Here is a 22,047-nt window from a genome sequence, read left to right as displayed (position 1 = left end):
ATTGACAGCCATGCCAATAGTAAGAAAATCTAATTTCCACTATTTGAGTTAATTTTATGCCTCAAAATCTTTCTTATAAATATAGTTGGTTTTGGGATTGACTTTTACTTCCAGGTTAACTACTCCTCACTGCCAGCTCCCATTCTACCTATTTACTCTCTAGGTATTTTTCTACTGGGAAAAAAAAAATCTGGTGACTCCCAAAGCAGGAATTTATGACCATTGCTAATTGGCTGTGTATATATACTTTTTTTTTTTTTTTTTTTTTTTTACAAATCTGTTCACTACTGTTTGTAGAACACTTGAGAAGGGGAGCTAGTTGTCTTTTAAAGCAATTAGGTAATCTGGCAATGACTAGAAAAGAGATTACTGTGAACCAGTTTCCTCTTTGAAATTAAATTGACCTTATCCAGATTAAGAAGCTATTTGCTACTTGCCTCTTTACCTTACTATTTCCCCCAGTAGATAATTAGTGGGCAGGACTGTATCACCAAGACCTAAGACAAAAGCCTGCCACATATTAGGGGTTTTGTAAATTGTACATTAAAAGAAATAATAAACAATGTTATCTATCCAATTGATTCTGAAGGAATCCAGAAAAATCTCTAAATTTCTCTCTTGGGCTTGAGTTACCTAGGAGAAAGATTTTGGAAAGATTCAACTAAATGAGGATCATATGTAATTTCTGGAGGAAGACTTTGTTTAAGGCTCTTAAATGGGAGCCTCTGAGGTCAGTGCCAGTGATTCGGAGATTTGCCTTCTATCCCAAGAATGCCAAAGACATATAGGCCTGGGCAGTGAAGATCCAGAGGAGTCTTTCCACTTGATCATGCGCATGATTGTTATATTTCCCAAATCCAAAGTTAGGGTGTATAACCTGAAAAGGAATTTTCCTGTGATTTGTGAATTTATTTATATTACAATTTACAACAGCATAAGAATTATATTATATATAGCTATACTTATTAAATGTTTATTTATTTCATAGTATAAAAAAATATGGTCCAGGAAATCTCCTTATTCTCTTATAAATCTACTTGCCTTTTGTTTTCCCTTTTGCTAGCGATTTTACTAGGTTTTTTAAATTAGTATAGAAAAGCTCATATATAACAATAGAGAATGAATCCCCACATTCCTATTCACCAGCTTCAATAGTTACCATTTGTGGACAGACTTGTATTATCTGTGCCTCACTGGTTCAACTTCCCTGAAGGAATATTTGAAGCACATTGAAACCATCATTTCATATTACATTTCATTCATTATATTTCAGTATGTTTCTCTAAAAGATAGGAAATCTTTTAAAAAATAATTATAATTCCTATATTATTATCCATGATTCCTTAATATTAGCAAATACCTAGTGTTCACATTTCCCTGAATGCCATATATATGTTACAGTTTCTTTGAATCAAGATCCTTGGAAAGTCCATGTATTACAATTGGTTGATATATCACTTAAGATTCTCTTAATCTATAGCTTCCAACCCAGTTTCATCCTATTCCTTCAAAACTATATATATATATATATTTTTTTTTAAAGAAACTAAGTTGACTTACTGATTTTCCTACATCCAGATTACACTGATTGCATTCCTCTGGTGTAGTTAATATGCAACTCTGCCCTCAATTTCCATAAACTGGTAATAAGATCTGAGATAGACTTGATCAGATTCAATTTTGAATTTTTTGGCAAGAATTCTCAAAAGGTAGTATTGTGTAATTGCATTAAAGAGAATAAAATACCTAGGATAAACACAACCAAGGAAGTGAAAGACCTATACACTGAAAACTACAAGACACTCTTGAGAGAACTTGAAGAGGACACTAATAAATGGAAATACATCCCATGCTCTTGGGTAGGAATAATTAATATTGTCAAAATGGCCATCCTGCCTAAAGCAATCTACAGATTCAGTGCAATCTCCATCAAAATACTGAGCATTCTTCAGTGAATTGAAACAAACAGTTCTAAAATTCATATGGAACCACAAAATACCCCAAATAGCCAAAGCAATCCTGAGAAGGAAGAATAAAGTGGGGGAAATTATGCTCCCAAACTTCAAGATCTACTACAAAGCCACAGTAATCAAGACAATTTGGTACTGGCACCAGAACAGACCCATAGATCAGTGGAACAGAATAGAGAGACCAGATATAAACCCACACATATATGGACAATTAATATATGATAAAGGAGCCATGGACATACAATGGAGAAAGACAGCCTCTTCAACAACTGGTGTTGACAAAACTGGACAGCTACATGTAAGAGAATGAAATTGGATTTCTGTCTAACTCAATACACAAAAATAAATTCAAAATGGATCAAGGACCTGAATGTAAGTCATGAAACCATAAAACTTAGAAAAAAGCATAGGCAAACCTCTCTTGAATGTAAATATAATTAGCAACTTTCTCATGAACATATCTCTCCGGGCAAGGGAAACAAAAGCAAAAATGAACAAGTAGTACTATATCAAACTAAAGAGCTTCTGTACACCAAAGGATACCATCAGTAGGACAAAAAGGCATCCTACAGTATGAGAGAATATATTCATAAATGACATATCTGATAAGGGATTGACATCCAAAATCTATAAAGAGCGCATGTGCCTCAACAACCAAAAAGCAAATAACCTAATCAAAAAATGGGCACAGGATCTGAACAGACAGTTCTCCAAAGATGAAATTCAGATGGCCAACAGACACATGTAAAGATGCTCCACATAGCTAATCATCAGAGAAATGCAAATTAAAACCACAATGAGATATCACATCACACCAGTTAGGATGGACAACATTCAAAAGACAAACAAATATTGGCGAGGATGCAGAGAAAGGGGAACCCTTCTACACTGCTGGTGGAAATGTAAATTAGTTCAACCATTGTGGAAAGCAATATAGAGGTTCCTCAAAAAACTAAAAATAGAAATACCATTTGACCCAGAAATTCCACTCCTAGGAATTTACCCTAAGAATGCAGGAGTCCAGTTTGAAAAAGACCTATGCACCCCTATATATTTCACAGCACTATTTACAATAGCCAAGAAATGGAAGCAACCTAAGTGCCCATCCATAGATGAATGGATAAAGATGTGGTACATATACACAATGGAATATTATTCAGCCATAAGAAGAAAAAAGTCCTACCATTTGCAACAACATGGATGGGGCTATGTTGTATTATGCCCAGTGAAATAAGCCAGGTGGAGAAAGAGAAGTACCAAATGATTTCCCTCATTTGTGGATTATAACAACAAAACAAGAACTGAAGGAACAAAACAGCAGCAGACTCACAGTACCCAAGAATGGACTAACAGTTACCAAAGGGAAAGGTACTGGGGAGGGTTGTAGCAAGGGAGGGATATGAAGATTAAGGGGCATTATGATTAGCACACATAATATAGGGGGCGCATATCAAAGGAAGTGTAGGACAGAGAAGATGAGTTGTGACTCTATAGCATCTTGCTATGCTGAAGGACAGTGACTGTAATAAGGTATGTGGCAGGGGCTTGATAATAGGAGGGAATGTAGAAATCACAATGTTGCTCATGTGAAACCTGAGCATAAGATTGTATTACCTTAATATAAATAAGTAAGTAAATAAGTAAGAAAAAAATTACCTTAAAAAAATAAAGGTAGTATTGTGTACTTTCATATGAAGGCACATAATGCCTGTTTGAGCATTATCCTTGGGGATATGAATATCAACCTGATAGTTGCATCTTCTCACTTTCATTGTTTGTTCAAGGATGCCTATATGAATCTCAACAGAATCCTGTATTCACTCTCTAGCTGTGGGGATTGTCAAGACTTCCTCTGTTTAGCAGAGTTGTTGAGAAGGGCAAAGTGTGGGAAAATATTTCAGAGACTATGAATAGGCATAGGATCTGCAAGGTGGCAATTTATCCTCTGCAATGATCATATAACTTGTACAAAAAGATTTGGTAAGGGATGTACTTCCTTACATAGTGATCTGTTGCTTTTTAGCTTTTTAGGGGAAAAAATTGGGAAGTTTATTGCTTAAGATGAATCTTCTTCAGAACTTTGTAATTGGACTTATGGTTATCTGATGACAGGGTGTGACAGTGTCACAAGTTTTGAGAAATGGTCAAGTATGAACTTAAAAATCAATGTTTGGACAAATCATGCTTGATTTTACTAATATGAGGTATTTAAAGTAGTCGAAGTAGAGTAACAGAAAATAGAATGATAGTTGCTAGTGGACAACTGTAGGAGTTGATGTCCAGTGGGTATGAAGTTACAGTTAAGCAAGATCAGTGAGTTGTGGATATCCTCTCTACAACATAATGTCTATTGTTAGCAATATAGTGGTGTTATGCTCTTCAAAACTGGTTAGGAGATAGGTTTCATGTTAAGTGTTCTTATCATAACAAAAATTAAAAAAAAATTATTTTTAAAACAAAGGACACAAGGAAAGTTTATGGAGATATGGATATGTTTATTATCTTGATTGTGGTGATGGTATCATGGGTGCATGCAAATGTCCAAATATATCAAGTTGTATACATTAAATACAGGTAGTATTTTTGTGTATCAATTATACCTTAATAAAACTGTAAAAATAAGTCAATGCTTGTTGTAAAACCTGGTGAAATCTAAATATGATCTGTATCTAAGTTAATAGTATGATACCAACTTTAACTTCCTGTTTTTGAAAATGTTCTATGTTAAAAGGAAAAAACCACATGTGCATGGGTTTATTTCTGTGCTTTCTATTCTGTTCTCTATTCTATGGGTCTGTTCTTGGGCCAGTACCATACTGTTTTGATTACTGTAGCTTTGTAGTCTAACTTGAAGTCAGAGAGCATAATACCCCCAGCTTTGTTTTTCTTTCTCAAAATTACTTTGCCTATTTTGTGGTTTCATATGAATTTCAGGATTATTTTTTCTAATTAATGGAAAAATGCCTTCGTTATTTTGATAGGGATTACACTGCATCTGTAAATTGCTTTGGGCAGGTGGCCATTTTGACAACATCAATTATTCCTATCCATGAGCATGGGATAGATTTCCATTTATTGGTGTCTTCTTTAATTTCTCTCATGAGTGTCTTACGGTTTTCAGAGTACCGGTCTTTCAACTCCTTGGTTAGGTTTGTTCAAAGGTATTTTATTCCTTTTGATGCAATTGTAAATGAAATTATTTTCCTGATTTTTCTTTCTGCTAGTTTGTTGTTAGTATACAGGAATGCAACAGATTTCTGTGTATTAATTTGTTATCCTGAAACTTTGCTGAATCTAGTTATTATATCTAATAGATTTTTGGTGGACTTATTTAGGATTTTCCATGTATAGTATCATGTCATCCACAAATAGTGACAGCTTTACTGCTTCCTTACCAATTTGGATTACTTTTATTTCTTTATCTGGTATGATCATCATAGCTAGGACTTCCAATACAATATTGAATAAAAGTGGTGAGAGTGAACATCCTTGTGTTTTTCTTGATATTAGAGGAAAAGTTTTCAGCTTTTTTTCCATTGAGTATGATGTTAGCTGTGGGTTTCTTATATGTGGCCTTTATTATATTGAGGTATGTTCCCTCTATACCCATTTTGTTGAGTTTTCAACAAACACAAAAGCAAAAATGAACAAGTGGGACTATGTCAAATTAAAAATCTGTAGAGCAAAGGACACCATTGGCAGAGAAAAAGGCAACCAACAGTTTGGAAGAATATATTCATAAATGATTTATCCAATAAGAGGTTAGCATCTAAAATATCTAAAGAACTCATATGTCTCAAAAAAAAATAAAGAAAGCAAATAACCCTATTAAAAATGGGCAGAGGCAGGTGGAGAAGGACAAGTACCAAATGATTTCACTCATATGTGGAGTATAAGAACAAAGGAAAACTGAAGGAACAAAACAGCAGCAGAATCACAGAACCCAAGAATGGACTAATAGTTACCAAAGGGAAAAGGACTGGGGACGATGGGTGGGATAAGGGTGGGGAAAAAGAAAGAGGGCATTACAATTAGCATGTATAGTGCGTGGGAGACATGGGGAGGGCTGCGCAACACAGAGAAGACAAGTAGTGATTTTACAGCATCTTACTATGCAGATGGACAGGGACTGTGAAGGGGTATGTGGGGGGGACTTGGTGAAGGGGGGAACCTAGTAAACATAATGTTCTTTCTGTAATTGTAGATTAATGATACCAAAAAAAAAAAAAAGAGTTACACTCCAAAAAAAAAAAAAAATGGGCAGAGGACCTAAACAGACATTTTTCCATAGAAGAAATACAGATGGCCAAGAGCACATGAAAAAGATCCTCCACATCACTAATACCAGGGAAATGCAAATCAAAACCACAATGAGATATCACCTCATGCCAGTCAGAATGGTCACTATACAAAAGACAAGAAATAACAAGTGTTGGCAAGGATTTGGAAAAAAGGGAACCCTCATATGCAATTGGTGGGAATGTAAACTGGTGCAGCAACTATGGAAAGCAGTATGGTGTTTTTTCCCTCATTAAACTAAAAATAGAAATACCATATGACCAGTAACTGCATTTCTAGGAATTTACCCAAAGAAAACAAAATTTCTGATTCAAAAAGACATAGGCACCCCTATGTTTATTGCCACATTATTTACAGTAGCCAAGATATGGAAGCAACCCAAGTACCCATCAGTCAATGAATAGATAAAGAAGAGGTGGTACATAAGCACATGGAATATTATTTGGCCATAAGAAGGAAAGAAATCCTGCCATTTGCAACAACATGGATGGAGCTAGAGGGTATTATGCTAAGTGAAATAAGCCAGGCAGAGAAAGACAAATGCCATATGATTTCACTTGCATGTAGAATCTAAAAACAAAACAAAACAAAATGATTCATAGACACTGAGAAATGACTGGTGGTTATCATGGGGGAGGTTTTAGGGTGGGTGGGTGGGTAGGTGAGGGAGATAAAGAAGCACAAAATCTCAATCATAATATAAAGTGGTCATGGGGATGTAAGTGCAGCATGGAGAATAAAGCCAATGGTTCTATAGCATCTTTCTATGTTGACAGATAGTAACTGCATTAGTGGGAGTGAGAATTCAATAATGTTAACTATTGAACCACTCTGTTGTATACTTGAAGCCAATATTATATGATATATCAACTATACTTCAATAAAAAATATATTAAAAAACCAATGCTTACATTAGAGTATTAAATATTATATAATTTCTGATAACCATTCTTTCAGTCATATCTTTATGCTATTTACACATCCCTCTTTCCTTCTGGTCCTCCCAGGTAATTAATAACTTTCCAACCTATTATTCTTCACACCTTTCTCCATGTTTATGTGATCATATGCAAATATAGACATATATTGATGTTTACATTTTTGGTTTATTTCATAACAATGTGATTAGATTATATATCCTTTCATGCATGTTTTTTCTTATTTGAAAATACACTGGGAAAAATCTCTTCAAACTCACTGGAATAGATGGGCCTCAGTTCTTTTAATGGCTCCATAATAGTCAATGTATCACAGTTTATTCAATTGTCTCCCTATTGATCAATTATCCATTTTCTTCCCAGTGTTTTGCTGTTCAAATATTGTAATAAATATCTTGTAAATAAATGCTTTGGGCTGATGCTTTTTATAGCTATGTGATAGATTCTCAGAGGCTGGGATTACTAGATTGAAAGAATATGAATTTTAAAAAATTTTTAGGCATTTCTAGACTTCTTTAAAAAATGGCTGTGGTATTTTACATTTCTAGCAGCAAAGGATGAGAATATGCTTTTTCTTACATCCCTACCAGCAGTAGGTGTTATAATGGTTTATAATTGTGAATTTAATAAGTGAGAAGTTATCTCCCACCATTATATTAATTTATGTTTCCCTAATAATCAGTGAGACTGAGCAGGTTTGCAAAATTTATTGATCATTTAGATTTTTTGTGTGAAATAGTATTCATAACTTTAGGCCTTTTTTCTATTGGATTGCTTTGTCATTTTCTCAATTTGTAGGAGCTCCTTTTTTATTACAGTTATTAATCACTTGTTTTTCATATGTACTGCAAATCTTCCCCCTGAGCTATTTTTTGCCTTCTGTCTATGTTTATGGTACTGGTTGCCATACCATATTTAGTTTTTTTAATTTGTGAAATATGTCTATAATCTTTCTTCAATGGTTTCTAGGTTCCCTATCTTCTCAAAGAATGTCTCTCCAACCCAGAAATTATACGTGTATTGTACTCCATTTTTTCTGAGATTTTGTTATTTGATTTCATTGTTTTAAATTTTTATAGAGTGGAAATGCTGACTATTAAGCTATCTTCTCTCAGCTTCAAACCCACACTCTTCTATTCTGCTTTGTGATTCTGGATGGGGACTCAGCAAACCATATTTTTGCTTTGCCAGATGGCTTTCTGCTAGGCTCTGCCAGTTGGAGGCTGGACAGGGAGAATAGAAGGAGAGAGGAGGAGGAAAAGACTTGCTCATTCCTGTTGGTTCCTCATTACTGTCAGAAATTGCTGCAGCAATGGATCTTCACCCCCTGGCACTTGGGTTTCATTGCAGCCTTCCAGTTTTCAGTTTCTCCCACATTTGCAGAAGCAGCCTCATTGTACCACCTCAGAGACACCAACCAGCGTGCTGGCACCCCCTACATCTTGGGAGGTCTGACCTCAGTTCAGTGGGCCTCATGTCCAACCTTCTGAATCTTAATAACCCCTACTCCTTCCCTTTGTTCCCCAGCCCTTGGGGTGGTAGCTGTTTCCTGCTGTCATTCCCTGTGATATCGCAGATCCTCTGTCTGACTTTCGTTTCTTGAATACCTGGTTAACATTCTTTCTATTAAATTCTCTCTATAAAAATAGTTGACATGGTTTGTGGTTCTTGACTGGACTCTGAATATTATTGTTGAATTTTTCAGTCTTTTCCTCCAGGTTTTGTTTTTTTTTTTGCATGTTATGGTATGCTTTTGATGCCAGGATTTTCACCAAGGCCATTTCCCTCCTTTAAAATGGTTCATCAGTTGATCAGTTTTCTGAACAGCCCTTGTTATCACCATCTTTTCCCTACTGATTTTGTTCAGAATACTTTTTGATATGTATAACTATAAGATTTTTTAATTTGGTTCAAACTTATCAGTTTATCCCTCATGATTTTTCCCTTTGCTCTTGAACTTTGAAAAGTCCTTTCCATGTGGAGGTCAGAAGAATAATCATACCTATTTTCTTTCTGTGCTTTTGTACTACACTATATTGCCTCACTTGGGTAAGTTTTCAAACTTCTAAAAGTTGGGAACTGATGTAAGAATGTACTTCGCTTTGTCAAGAGTATACATATACATGTTTATACAAAATTGAAACAAAAATTTCACAAAACCATATTTGTAGCAGAGAATTTTACTACTTATGGAGGATCTCTTTCATTTCTCAGGTCCTATACAGCTAGGTATATAGACCATGTAAATAGAAGAGCTTTATGTAACTTCTAGAAGTCTCATTAAGTGGAGGGACCAGGTTTTTCTCCTCTTCCTTTTACTTGCTTACTGAAATGTGAGTATGATGGCTGGAGCCAGAACAGCTATCTTGAATCATGAGGTGACCTTGAGAAAGGAGCAACAATAGTGATGCAGCCCACGTGTTTGAAAACTTCCTGGAGCAGAGCCATCTGATGCCTACATTGCCTACATCCCAACTTTAATGTGAGAAATTAAGTAGTTGTATTCTGTCTTACTGTTACTCCCAGCCAAATTGAATTCTTACAAGTACATTTTCTGTAGAGTTTATGCCAATTTATACTTCCACCAACAGTAGATGAGAGTGCTGCTTACCAGTGTCACCAACAGGAACATTATCAAATATGGATTTTGACTATTTTTCTCACTTTTAAGATAATCCTTTAACTTGTATTTCTTGTTGTGAGTCAGGTTGAGTATTTTTTATGTAAGGGTGATATATATATATTTCTTTTTTGGTTAACTGGAAATAAATATTTTTCTATCAAGTACTTGATCTTTCCTTCTTTGTTTTTTTGAGTTCTTTGCATACTAGGGAAATTAACCCTTTGCTTATGATATGGGTCACAGATGTTTTTCTCAAATCGTCATTTGTGTTTTGACTTAAAACATCTTTTTTTGGTCATGCAGATTTCTAAAAGTTTTTGGAAAAGCCTATAATCAAATTTTTAAAACTTCTCCCCAATATTTAGATTTTAAGTCCTGACGGAAGTTCAGAGTTATAAAATAATGTGTCTATTTTTTTTTCTGGGTCTTTATGGATTTTTTAAATTTATATCTTTGAATGTAATATGTGATGTGTAGACCCAACTTAATTTTTCCAAATGGCTCCCTATTTGTGCAGGCCATTTATCTTTATACTATTGATATGAGATGTTGACTTTATAATGTACTAAATTCTTGTATTTATTTGGGTTTATTTCTGGTCTTTGTATTTCTTCCTATTTGTTTGTGTACTCATGCCAAAACCACATTTTCAGTTATTTAGGTTTATAATATGTTTCCATATCGAAAACGGTGGTCCCCCACTTTGCTTTGCTTTTCCAGAATTTTCTCCACTATTCTTGCTTGTTTAATCTTTTTCATTAAAAAATTTTAATCAGAGTTAAATTGTGATTTAACCTATAGGCCTTTGTAGGTCTGGGGGGAAAAAAAACCCTGTTGGCATATTTATTGGGATCTCATTCCATTTATAAATTAATTTTGGGAAAATTGACATCTTTCAGATGTTGAGTATTCTAATCCAACGTCTTACTCAGTTTTATAAATTTTTTGTTTTGCTATTGTAAATGAGGCTTCCTGTTCTATCCTATTATCTAACTAGTTGTTGTTTATATATGTGAAGTCTATTGATTTCTGAATGTTAATTTTTTATCATTTCATGGATTCTGAATTCTCTTGTTGTTTGTAGTAGATTTTCAGTTGATATTTTTCCAGGTATACAACCATATTGTCAAATCGAAATTATTTTACTTCTTCATTTTTAATTCTTATTCTTGGACTGATTTTGCGGTATAACTATGGTTGTACTCCTGGCTCCCCACTTCCTGTCTTTTTTCTAAGCCTTGATCGCTGGCCTTCCTAGCCATTCTGTGTGTTACTCAGTAACCTCTCAATTCCTCTTAATTTAAAGTCAAAACTGGTTTCCTGTTACTTTAGCTAAAAAAACCTAACTAAAAGTTCCATTTTGCACAAATAAGGCTCAATGATACATCATAATAGTGATGTCTGTTGCCATTTATTGAGGGTTTACAGGGTGCCAGGCAGTGTGCTTAATAATTTGCGTATATCATATCAACCAGTTCCTAGAGAATTCACTTTGAATTTTTGTCTCCCGTTGTAGTACTGAATACGAAGTCATCTTTTTCAGCTCTCTTCAAAGCGTCTGTTTTTTGTGTTAGCAGTAGCTTTTAAACATAAGAGCCAATTAAATATGTTTATGCTTTTATTATTCGTCAAGTTTATAGATGAACAGGGTTTCAGTTTTTTTTTCTTTTAGAAGTGGTATCCTATTTTCAAAGCAAATATTAACTTGAAGCTCAGTACAAAGAAACAGAAGCTGTAAAAGTTAGGTAGAGTACATGGGAGTAACTTACTTAACCTATAATTTTGTAATGCTTCTTCTGAACATAGATAACCATAGATAAAAAGAGGTTGTTTAGATGACGAAATACACATACTTCTGACACAGTTCTTGGTGATTCTTATGGCTTGAATTGTGTCCCTCTGAAAAGATATGTTGAAGTCCTAACCCCTAGTACCTCAGAAGGTGATCTTATTTGGAAACAGGGTTTTTACAGAGCTTAATCAAGTTAAAAATGAGGTCATTAGGGTAAGCCCTAATCTGACTATCATTCTTATAAGAGGAAATTTGGACACAGATGCACACAGAGGGATGACAATGAGAAGACACAGAGGAAAAAGGCCATCTAAAGCCAAGATATAAGGCTATCAGAAGCTAGGAGAGGCATGGAACAGATTTTCCCTCAGAGTCCTCAGAAGGCACCAACCCTGCTAATAACTTGATTTTGGACTTCTAGTCTTCAGAACTAAGAGCCAATAAACTTCTGTTATTTAAGCCACCTAGATTGCAGTGCTTCATTAAAGTAGCCCCAGGAAACTAATACAGTGGTTTATGTGGCCAATTGGACAAAGTTTTGGAAATGGAATATTCTACAGATCCTAGAAATCATGGTCACTGTACATGGTTTTCTGGAATGAGTCAAGGACCTTGATTAGTTATATGCTTATTATTTATCATAGGTCTATTCTAGTTCAGCTAAGCAGACAATATTTGTAATTGTTTACTTCATTGTTTAGAGTTGGAAAAGGTCTAACTTTATGTTATGTGCTTTTCAAATCTTAAACCAGATGTGGCAAACTGGCAATGTGCTCAAAAGTATTTTGTTTGGCCTACACAGTGTTTTAAAAATAGGAAAAAATGTACTTGTTCACCACTATTTAAGATCAAATTTCTTATAAACATTTCTGGATTTTTTTTTCTTGAAAATGAGTTTTGCATTTGTTCATGGTTCATTTGGCTGTGGCTGAAGTTCGGCTCTTCCTTTAGCCAGGCAGTGAGTATTTGTATCATCTACATCACCACCAGGTCCACTGTGCCACAGGCAAAGGAGCAAGGATGGAGCAGCGTGAAAAAGGGGAGTGTGGTAGAAGTGCCCCCAGGTTAAGGGATGTGTCAGAATATGGCAGACTTAAGGCCTTCCTAAGGACTCTGTTTTTACTTTAAATGAAATGCCGAATGAAATGGGAAGTTATTGAGGGCTTTGAGCAAAAGAGAGACCTGATCCGACTTAGATATTAAAATAATCACACAGCTGCTCTGCTGGTATTAGACTCTAGGAGGAAGACACTAGACTGAATGGCGGAAACCAGACTTGCTCAGAGGCTTTTTACAGTGATAATGAGATGGCTTGGCCCATGATGGTAGCAAGGGAGGTGGTGGTAAGTGGTGGAAGTCAGGATGTATTTGAAGGTAGAATCAACAGAATCTCCTGATGGATTAGATACGTGAAAGAAAGAAGCCTTCCTTTGGGTTTTTGGCTTGAATAACTGGGAGAATGGAGTTGCTATTTGAGATGAAGTTTCAGGGGTAAGAAACAGGACTTCCATTTTGAACATGCTGATTTTGAGATATAAACCAGATACCCAAAGGAAATGTTAGATTTGAGCCCGGAGTTCAGAGGACACATCTGGTTGGCAATAAATCTTTCCTCTTCTGATTCAGTCTCCTAACTTTTAATACCATGTAATGTCGTATGATGCTGATGACTACTAAATGTTGTTTATGGTGGATTCAAGGCAAATTGTAGTAGTATGGCTGTGTTGGGAGGGTGGGAAGGATGGGTATCTGGGTCTTTTTATTCTCTAATTAGAATAGGTATGGACTTAGTCCCAGAGCTTGGATCTCCCCCCCAACCTCAGACATTGCTCTGAATCCCTACCCAGTAAACTGAGGCTCATAGCATGGTCAGTTTTAAGAAGCCTTTTATGTAGTAAGCTGTAGAGACAAATTAGAATCAAGGCCTAAAAACCATACCGAGGGCTCTTTCCTTCACCACTGCCCAGTCTTTGACAAGACTACCTTTCAAAGGCCCATTCTTCTTGCTTCCTTATCTCCTCTCTAGGCATTTTAGTTCCTCCCATAATTTCCCTGGGCTCACTTAATTTCAGTAGCAGGAATCTTAGTGCTGAGAAACGTAAATATTAGGAAAAATCCTTCCTGAAGACTTTCAGGCTCAGGCTACGAGGTGTATTTTGCCTTGGTCAAGTAATTCTTAACTGCTCCATCAAGGTTAGTGTTCTTAGGAAGTTTATGGTTCTGGCCGCCAAACTTTCCCTTTCCCAATTCAGTTCAACTCATACTCCTCCTTGAATGTGGCTCCAAGTCTGAAAAGCCTTGGTCTAGCGGGGTGAGGAAAGATGCGCTCTCAAAGAGCTGTAAACAGGACGACCCTTCCGGCAGTGCAGACCCGGGACGCTGGGTCTTGGATTTGCGTACAAGCTTTCTCTTCAGACCCCGCACCCTCCTCTCTCCTCCCTCGGCTTCCTGGAGCGCAGGCGGTTTCCGGCGCTGGCCGACTCCTCCCGGGGGCGTGGCCTATGGCTACAGCTCCCGCCTCTCGGGCTGCGCGCGGCTGCGGGCGGCGGTCACGTGAGCGCGGCGCGGCGGGGGAGGAGTCCTGATTTCCGGGCGGCGGAAGGAGACGCGGCCGCGTGAGGACGAAGCGATTTGAAAACACACTCGGGGAGCGAGAGGCTGAGGCCGGTGGCTCACGCTGTCATCCCGTGGGGTTCTGCTCGGACGCTCTCCCGCTGTGCTTCCACGCCCTGGTCCCGGCCAGCCTCTCAGGTGGGCGGCCGCCGCCCGTCGGGCCGGGCCTCCTGGGGTGGGAGAAGGCGCGCGGGGCCATCGCCCCCCGGCCCCGCGGCCCAGGCTGAGAGGATGGGCGGGGGCAGGTCTGTGCCCCCGGCGTCCTGGCCGCGGCGCCCCTGCCCAGGGGGCCTGGGTGCGGAGCGGGGCAGTGCGGGGGCGGGGCGCCCCTCGGGCGTTTGAAGTGCTTCAAGTGGCTGGGCTGGTTGGCGCGATTTCGAGTCTGAGAGACTTTCAGGCCAGTGTACGTAGGTTGCGCCACGCTTCCCTGACTGTGGTTCTGACCGCCCTCTGTAGGAGTGGGAAAATCGAATTTCCTACAACCCACGGGGTCTTCACTTCGGGGATGCAGGACCCAAGACAGGAGGTGGGGATGAGCAGTTTCTCAGTCGGCCCTCTCGCCCTCCGGGTGTGGAGGGGTAAGCGATCTGTTTGGAGTCGAACGGCATCGTCTGTTCGCTCTAGTAGCCCCCGTATGGGGCATTTGCTTTCTCGGGAAGTCTAGTGTCTCCGTTTGGCCCGCTCAGTAGAGTTTGCAGGAACTCGAGAGCGTAAGGGGTTAGAGAGCAAATTACCAAACGCCAACTGCAGGATGATTTCTCCTTGACTTCTTTTGGGAAAAGAAGTTGGAAATTAGGGTAAAGGAGATTGCAGATGAACTACTGGAATACGGTTCCCTATCTCAGTGGGTGTATATAGAAGGCAGAATTCATTATTTGTGCAGCATGCATGTGGAAAAGCCATCAAGGAGAATTGAGCTGTTAGCACGAATAGGAGTCTAATTTTTAGATAGACGTTAGCTCGTGGGAACATAAAGCTGGAGAGGAAGTTAAGATGGACCTGATAGGTCAAGCTAAGGAGTTTTTACTATAGGGGAATAAAGGAGCAACTGAAAGCTCCTGAGCCTTGGTCAGATGTGTGTTTAGAAAAAGCTCTCTTGTGACTGACTAGTGAATGGATTGGGAAGTGGACACTAGAGCCAAGGCCAGCATACAACTCAGGAAAACTATTGAACAGCTTAGGGTAGAAATAGAGGACTTAAGAAGTGGCTTGGGAATAGGTAGGAGCACAGATCAAAGATTTAATGTGTAAGTGGATAGATTTGGCTGTAAGTTGAAAGAATGTGAAGAGGGAGAGGTGCAGGATGACATGGTTATGCCAGAGTTCTTTATTATAGTAGTGGTTTAGCTGGTCTTTGTTTCTTAACCCTCTGTTACACTGTATTTCCTTTTTTATTGCTTTCTATCCTTTTTGGGGGGGATAGTGTTAACTAGTCTGAACTTTTCTTGGTGTTCGAAATGCTGGTATCTTCATTTTTGCCTATACTGGTTTATCCCCTGTACTCTTGATTTACACCATTTTCCTTGCTCATTAGTGCTCCTTGCTGTATATCTGAATCTTACCCATATTTTAAGCACTCAGCTTAGGTTCATGAAAATTTTTCTAGCAATTTTAGTCTGCATTAAATAGTAACTTTGGTTTCCAACTTTGGTTTACTAAAAGTTCTTCAGGGGTGTCTAGAGGCAGGAGCTTCTCAGCAGATACAAATATTTCTCTCTAGCAATTGCTGCCTTCTACCCCTCTCCAGCCTCCTCCCTGTCTCCCGTAGAAAAAAATTTCAGGTTTCCATTTTGACAAAAGGTTCCATGGTTAAAAATCTTGACAACCCGGTGGTAAGACTCTTGTCTTATTATTGACTCCACTTTACAATGTCTTTTAATTTTCTTTGTACTTTGTAAAGGTATTTTCCATTTAATATTTTGATCCTTTGTCATAGTCACTGTTGGCCTGATTCTTGATTTGAAATAAGCTAGAGTAATATAAATGTTAGAAAGTACCTTTATTCTTTTATGACTTATTTTTGTCTTTATACATTATTTTAAAATTAATTCTTTTGATTAATAGCACTCAAGAATGACCAAAAAAAGAAAACGCCAAGATGATTTTCAAAAAGTAAAACTAAAAGTTGGTAAAAAGAAGCCCAAGTTAGAAAATGCTACTGTTACAAACTTTAAAACAAAGACTATACATCTGCCAGAGCAACTTAAAGAGGATGTAACACTTCCAACAAACAATAGAAAACTTAACATAAAGGTAACTCGTGAATATTGTTTTGATAAAATAAGATTTTATTTGAAATCATCTACAATGGTATGTTTTGGTGAAAAGTTCTAATTCTTAGGGTTCATCAGTGGCCAAAGTTTGAAATTCATCTGTTACTCAAATCTGGTAGTTACTGCTGCTTTCCCATCTGCTCCAGAAAGACTTGCTCAACTAAAACCCTACTGATTTCTCCCTTGTGTATTTATTTGGTGATTTAATATATCATATGGAAATCTTATGTTTAACTTTTTAATGTGTTTCGTGCATTAAGTTTTTCATGTGACTGTTTCCAGCTGTTTTTATAGCTTGTTAACATAAGATCCTGTCTTACTCATTTTTGAACCCTTATAGCACATAGATTATTATAGATTCATAGTAAATGTGTGAAGTTATTTGAAATTTGAGAGTAGTTTAGCTTAAAATTTTTAAACAGTTTTATTGAAAAATAATTTACATGTAATAAAATTCACCCATTTAGACTGTACAATTCATTTTTTAATGTATTTACAGAGTTATGCTACTATCACTATACACTGATTTTAGAACATCTTAATCACTTCAGAAAGAAACTGTGTATCTTGGAAGTCACCCCCCATTCCTTCTGCCCAGCCCTAGGCACTCATTAATTTACTTTTTTGTCTATAGATTTGCTTATCCCGGACCTTTCATGTAAATGGAATCACACAGTATATGGTCTTCTATTACTAGTCATGCTTTTGAGGTTCATCCATTTGTAACGTGTATTAGAACAGTACTTAATTCCTTTGTATTGAATAGTATTCCAGTGCATAGTTATGTCACATTTTATCATTCATCAGATCGACATTTGGTTGTTTCCACTTTTTACTGTTATGAGTGGGCTGTTGAGAGCATTTGTGAACAAGTCTTTGTGAGGATGCATGTTTCCTACTTTTGTTTTTAAGCTCCAAAGATTAAATAATATCAAAAAGATATTTGAAGCTGTTTTTTTCAAAGATGATACAAATTCCACAAATAAAATTGTCAAGTGTTATACTCTGAATAAAATATACCACACACCCTGAAAGATTTTGAAGTAGGGAGAACGTTTAAAAAAGGCAGAACAGGTCTGTTAAGACTATATAAATGCACCTACTGCATATTTGGTACATAGTAGGTCTATAAATAGTAGTGATTGTTTTCACCTTAAATGGTAGTGTGCCTAAGCCTGCATGCAGATTAATTTCAAAAAAGAAAATTCTAACTGAAATTATATAATGTGTTTAAAGATAAAAGTATGTTTCTTATCCTAATAAAGACTGTATAATGTTTAGAAAATACTGAAGCAGTTTGCCCAAGGAGTGTCAGTTTATCAGCTTAGTTTTAGGTAGCATGTTTATTTGAAAATGCTATAATGTGTATATATACATATATACCTAAAACCTGTATTTTTATTTTTATTCATAGGATTTGCTGTCACAGATGCATCACTACAATGCTGGGGTTAAACAAAGTGCTCTTCTTGGACTTAAAGACCTTTTGTCTCAATACCCATTTATAATTGATGCACACCTTTCAAACATATTAAGTGAAGTGACTGCTGTGTTTACAGATAAAGATGCTAATGTACGATTAGCAGCAGTTCAACTTCTTCAATTCCTGACCCCCAAAATACGAGCTGAACAAATTTCTCCATTTTTTCCTTTGGTAAGTGCCCATCTCTCTAGTGCCATGACTCACATTACTGAAGGAATTCAGGAGGACTCTTTAAAAGTTTTGGACATTCTGCTGGAACAGTACCCAGCTCTAATTACTGGCCGTAGCAGTATATTGCTTAAGAATTTTGTAGAACTTATTTCTCATCAGCAGCTGTCCAAAGGACTGGTAAATAGAGACAGATCCCAGTCCTGGATACTTTCTGTAAATCCTAATCGGAGACTCACTTCTCAGCAGTGGAGGCTGAAAGTCTTAGTGAGACTCAGTAAATTCCTTCAGGCCTTGGCAGATGGATCCACTAGGTTGAGAGAAAGTGAAGGACTTCAGGAACAAAAAGAAAATCCCCATGCCACTAGCAACTCCATTTTTATCAACTGGAAGGAACATGCCAACGACCAGCAGCACATCCAGGTTTATGAAAATGGGGGTTCACAGCCAAATGTCAGTTCACAGTTCAGGCTACGGTAAGAAGGATTTCAGTTATGTCCACACTCAAGTTTTCCTATATTGAATTGTAACTGCTGACCATTGATGGTTAATGGTGGAAAGACAAGTGGTTGTCTTTCTTAGTTTTCATATAGTTACTCATGATTTGATTTTATTTACTGATGGGAGGAGTCATTTGGAAGTATATTAATTTACTCATTTTTGGCAAAGCCTAATGAGAAGTAAAACTGATAGTCTCTTGGCTTTGTCATCTTAGAATTTTATTTTTCTTAATCGTGATCAATGTAATTATTAATTCATGCTGCCTGATTTTACTTGTACTTTATATACTTAAAATTTAAATTAAATAAGGAATAATATTTTCTAATCATTAAACAGTTTTTTCATTCTTACCCTTCCTTATTAGGTACCTGGTTGGAGGAATAAGCAGTGTGGATGAAGGCCTGTCATCTACTGAAAACTTGAAAGGATTTATTGAGATAATACTTCCATTGCTAATTGAATGCTGGATTGAAGCTCTGCCTCCACAGCTTGCTGCTTCTGTTGGAAATAGTGTAGAACGAGAACCTCTGCAGGTTATGCAGCAAGTTCTTAATATTATTTCCCTTCTCTGGAAACTCTCTAAACAGCATGATGAAACCCATAAATTGGTGAGAACTAATGGGTTCTTTATTTTCTCAGTGATGCCTTTTATTGTAGATGGGCAGATTAGAAATCAGTATGTTTTTACTAATTGGTTATACATTTTCCAGGGTTTAACTGTAAACTTGCTTCTTACTTTTGCCCAAAACTAAAAATTAAAAAAATTTCATGACATTATTTATTGTCTGAGTATTTTTAATTTTTAAAAAGTGAAATGCATATCTTAATGTGTCTGATTTCATTTGTTTTTTTATTAGATATAATTTACAATAGTGTTACAGTGTGTTGTTTATGGCAGATTGCTATAGGAATGTTCTGGTTCCTGGAGGCCTCTAATAGGATTTAAAAAGTTGCTCATTAAGTAGTTTCTTCCAGTTTGTGCCATACTGCCAATTTTAGCAGAAATGGACCAAACTGAAGATCTCATAACCAATCCTGAATTATTTTTAAGCTACTGTGTTTTAAAGAAGAAGCCACACACAAACTTGCTTAGTGTATGCTTTTTATTTTTCTTAATAAAGGATATAAAATCAGAAAATGTTTCTAAAAGTTACATTCTTTGTAGGTAAGCTGTAGTTATAGGTATGTTGTGAATGAGGTTAATCTAAGTGAATTCCAAGTGATATAGTAGTTTCTTCCTAGAAAGCTGAGAGTAAAGACATGTTTCTTGATGAGTAAGTTTACATTTACATGCTATTTGGGGAGAACTGAGTGTTGGCAGCCTTTTTTAAAGTGTCATATTATAGTGAATATAATATAAAGTGCATAGTACAAGTAAAGAACAAGCTTTAAGATTAATTGGTGCTAAATTAATATGGTGTAGCACACTTAAAAACAGCAGCTACAGGAACAATACTTAAAGCTTAAAGCATCTGGCTATCAAATTCTTGCAAGAACTTTTGACTCTTCAGTGTGAATCCTTGAAGTTGCCTACAATATGTACAAAACTGACAAGGCAGTTTTTTGGTTTAATTCTTACTTCAAGCTGAAGTTTAGAATGTGTTAGTATGCCATGTAAAATAAGACTAGGGATAAATACTGTATTTGATAATCTTGAAAAGCATTATGGAATTATATTAAGGTGTGTGCTGCTTTTAAGAGCTTGCTGTATTGCTATTAACCTATTACCCATTATCTATAGGGGTGTTACATGAATTGATTTTTCAAATAGGATGGCACTTTTCTTATTACAGTTTTGAACCTGTCTTACAACTCAGTTCATAAATTGTCAAGAAACTGATTATGGTTAGGGATATAGTTTATGATTTTATAGAAGCAAAGTTGCTGTCCTTTATGGCAATTAATCTGTGATGTAGGGTGGTAACAGTAATATAGCTTCTTAGAAAAGTATATGTTATTTTCATTCTTGAATGGATCTATTTTCATCTGAAAGGCTAAGATAGAAAGTACAAGTAATGATACTCAACTATTCCTTCATTTTTAGAAAGCTGAGAAAAAAGAAATCCCAAACATTTTGGTGTTAGTTACATATGGGCAGTGATTAATTTTTGTTATTGCTCTAGTGATAATATTTGTAATTAGGTAGATGGTAGACCCAAATGCAAACTCATTAGATTGTGCTAGTTTGGGTTCATCTACTATCATTCAGATAATACTGACAAAGGATTAAATACTGCCTTAATTTTATGGATATTGAAAGTAGTATGCTTTAGAATTCTGTTATTATAATGTGACTATATTAGCAGTTCATTAACATAGGATATTAAGTTCAGAAGCTGTTTCCCATAGACTGTTGAAGGCTATGAGGAATACTAAATTGGGATACTATATAAAATTGAAATAAACTGAGGGGGTTTAATTCAAAGAGGAATAGTATTTAAAAGGATCCACTGGTAGAATTCTCTAATTTTCCTTGGCAAACTTACTCTGTTTAATATCTGGATAAGGTATGATCCATTATCTTAGAGGCAAAGTATAAATATGTATGTTAGCTATATAAGGTAATATTAAAATGCACTTTATTTTTATTGCCATTCCCACTGTTTTTCCCTCTTTCATTCACCTTCAGTTATAGCTTAGTAGTTAAGATTTTGGATGACCTGTAGCAGCTCAAACTTTGGGAGGACTGAAATGGCATTCCATGGCCTTAAACTCAAATCATGTACTACAGGCTGAATTGTAGTTGTTTTCTCTCAGAAAATGTATAGGCTAGTTCTATTGATAAATTGGCATGTGGATTGATTAGTCTTAGGATAACAGACTGCTTACTTTTAGGTTTTGTTAAATACATATAGTTTGTTAGTATTGCTGTAAGGTTGAGAAATTTCATATATATCCATGTAGTATTTTTAAAAACCTTTCTAGAAATTTGAAATCTTTGATCTTTGATTTGAAAAGAAATGTCAAGATAAATTAAATCTTAATTGAAGTGGTTGAGTACTCATATCTTAACTGAGGTTGCTTATTTCTGATATACTTTGTATATCCTTAATATATAGCTAGTTTTAAAAATGAAATAAAATTTAATGTTAACTTTTTCATTTACCTTGGGTTTTGGAGTCATGTATTAATAGCTCAGGCTTAGTATTTTAACTATACACTATAGAAATTTTTCCTTAGCTTTGTATTTTAATGCTTGCTACTTTTTGTATGTCTCATTGGCTGTTTTTTTGTCCCATGAGGATTAGAATTTGTGAAGAACAGTCAGATGCAACCATGCATCAAAGATTTGTTGAGCATCTATAAATGTGGCAATTTAATTAAAATTCAGTTCCTCAGTCACACTAGCCACATTTCAAGTGCTCAGTAGCTATATGTGGCCAGTGG

At 36.3% G+C, this 22,047-nt stretch overlaps 1 protein-coding gene across 2 annotated transcripts in view; it reads left to right on the top strand.

Annotated features, from left to right (window-relative positions):
* Positions 1 to 14,193: 14,193 nt before the first annotated feature.
* Positions 14,194 to 22,047, top strand: part of TEX10 (testis expressed 10) — a 44,858-nt gene continuing 37,004 nt past the window's right edge. For both annotated transcript variants that reach the window (XM_036888382.2, XM_036888384.2), the window contains exons 1-4: positions 14,194 to 14,373; positions 16,300 to 16,488; positions 17,923 to 18,635; positions 19,025 to 19,268. In XM_036888382.2, the coding sequence (XP_036744277.1) occupies positions 16,309 to 16,488; positions 17,923 to 18,635; positions 19,025 to 19,268 (1,137 nt within the window). In that variant the 5' untranslated portion in view covers positions 14,194 to 14,373; positions 16,300 to 16,308. The remainder of the gene's footprint in view (positions 14,374 to 16,299; positions 16,489 to 17,922; positions 18,636 to 19,024; positions 19,269 to 22,047) is intronic.

Source organism: Manis pentadactyla, chromosome 3 (genome assembly GCF_030020395.1).
Source record: "Manis pentadactyla isolate mManPen7 chromosome 3, mManPen7.hap1, whole genome shotgun sequence".
NCBI classification, from domain to species: domain Eukaryota; kingdom Metazoa; phylum Chordata; class Mammalia; order Pholidota; family Manidae; genus Manis; species Manis pentadactyla.
This window is presented reverse-complemented; position numbering and strand designations above follow the sequence as displayed.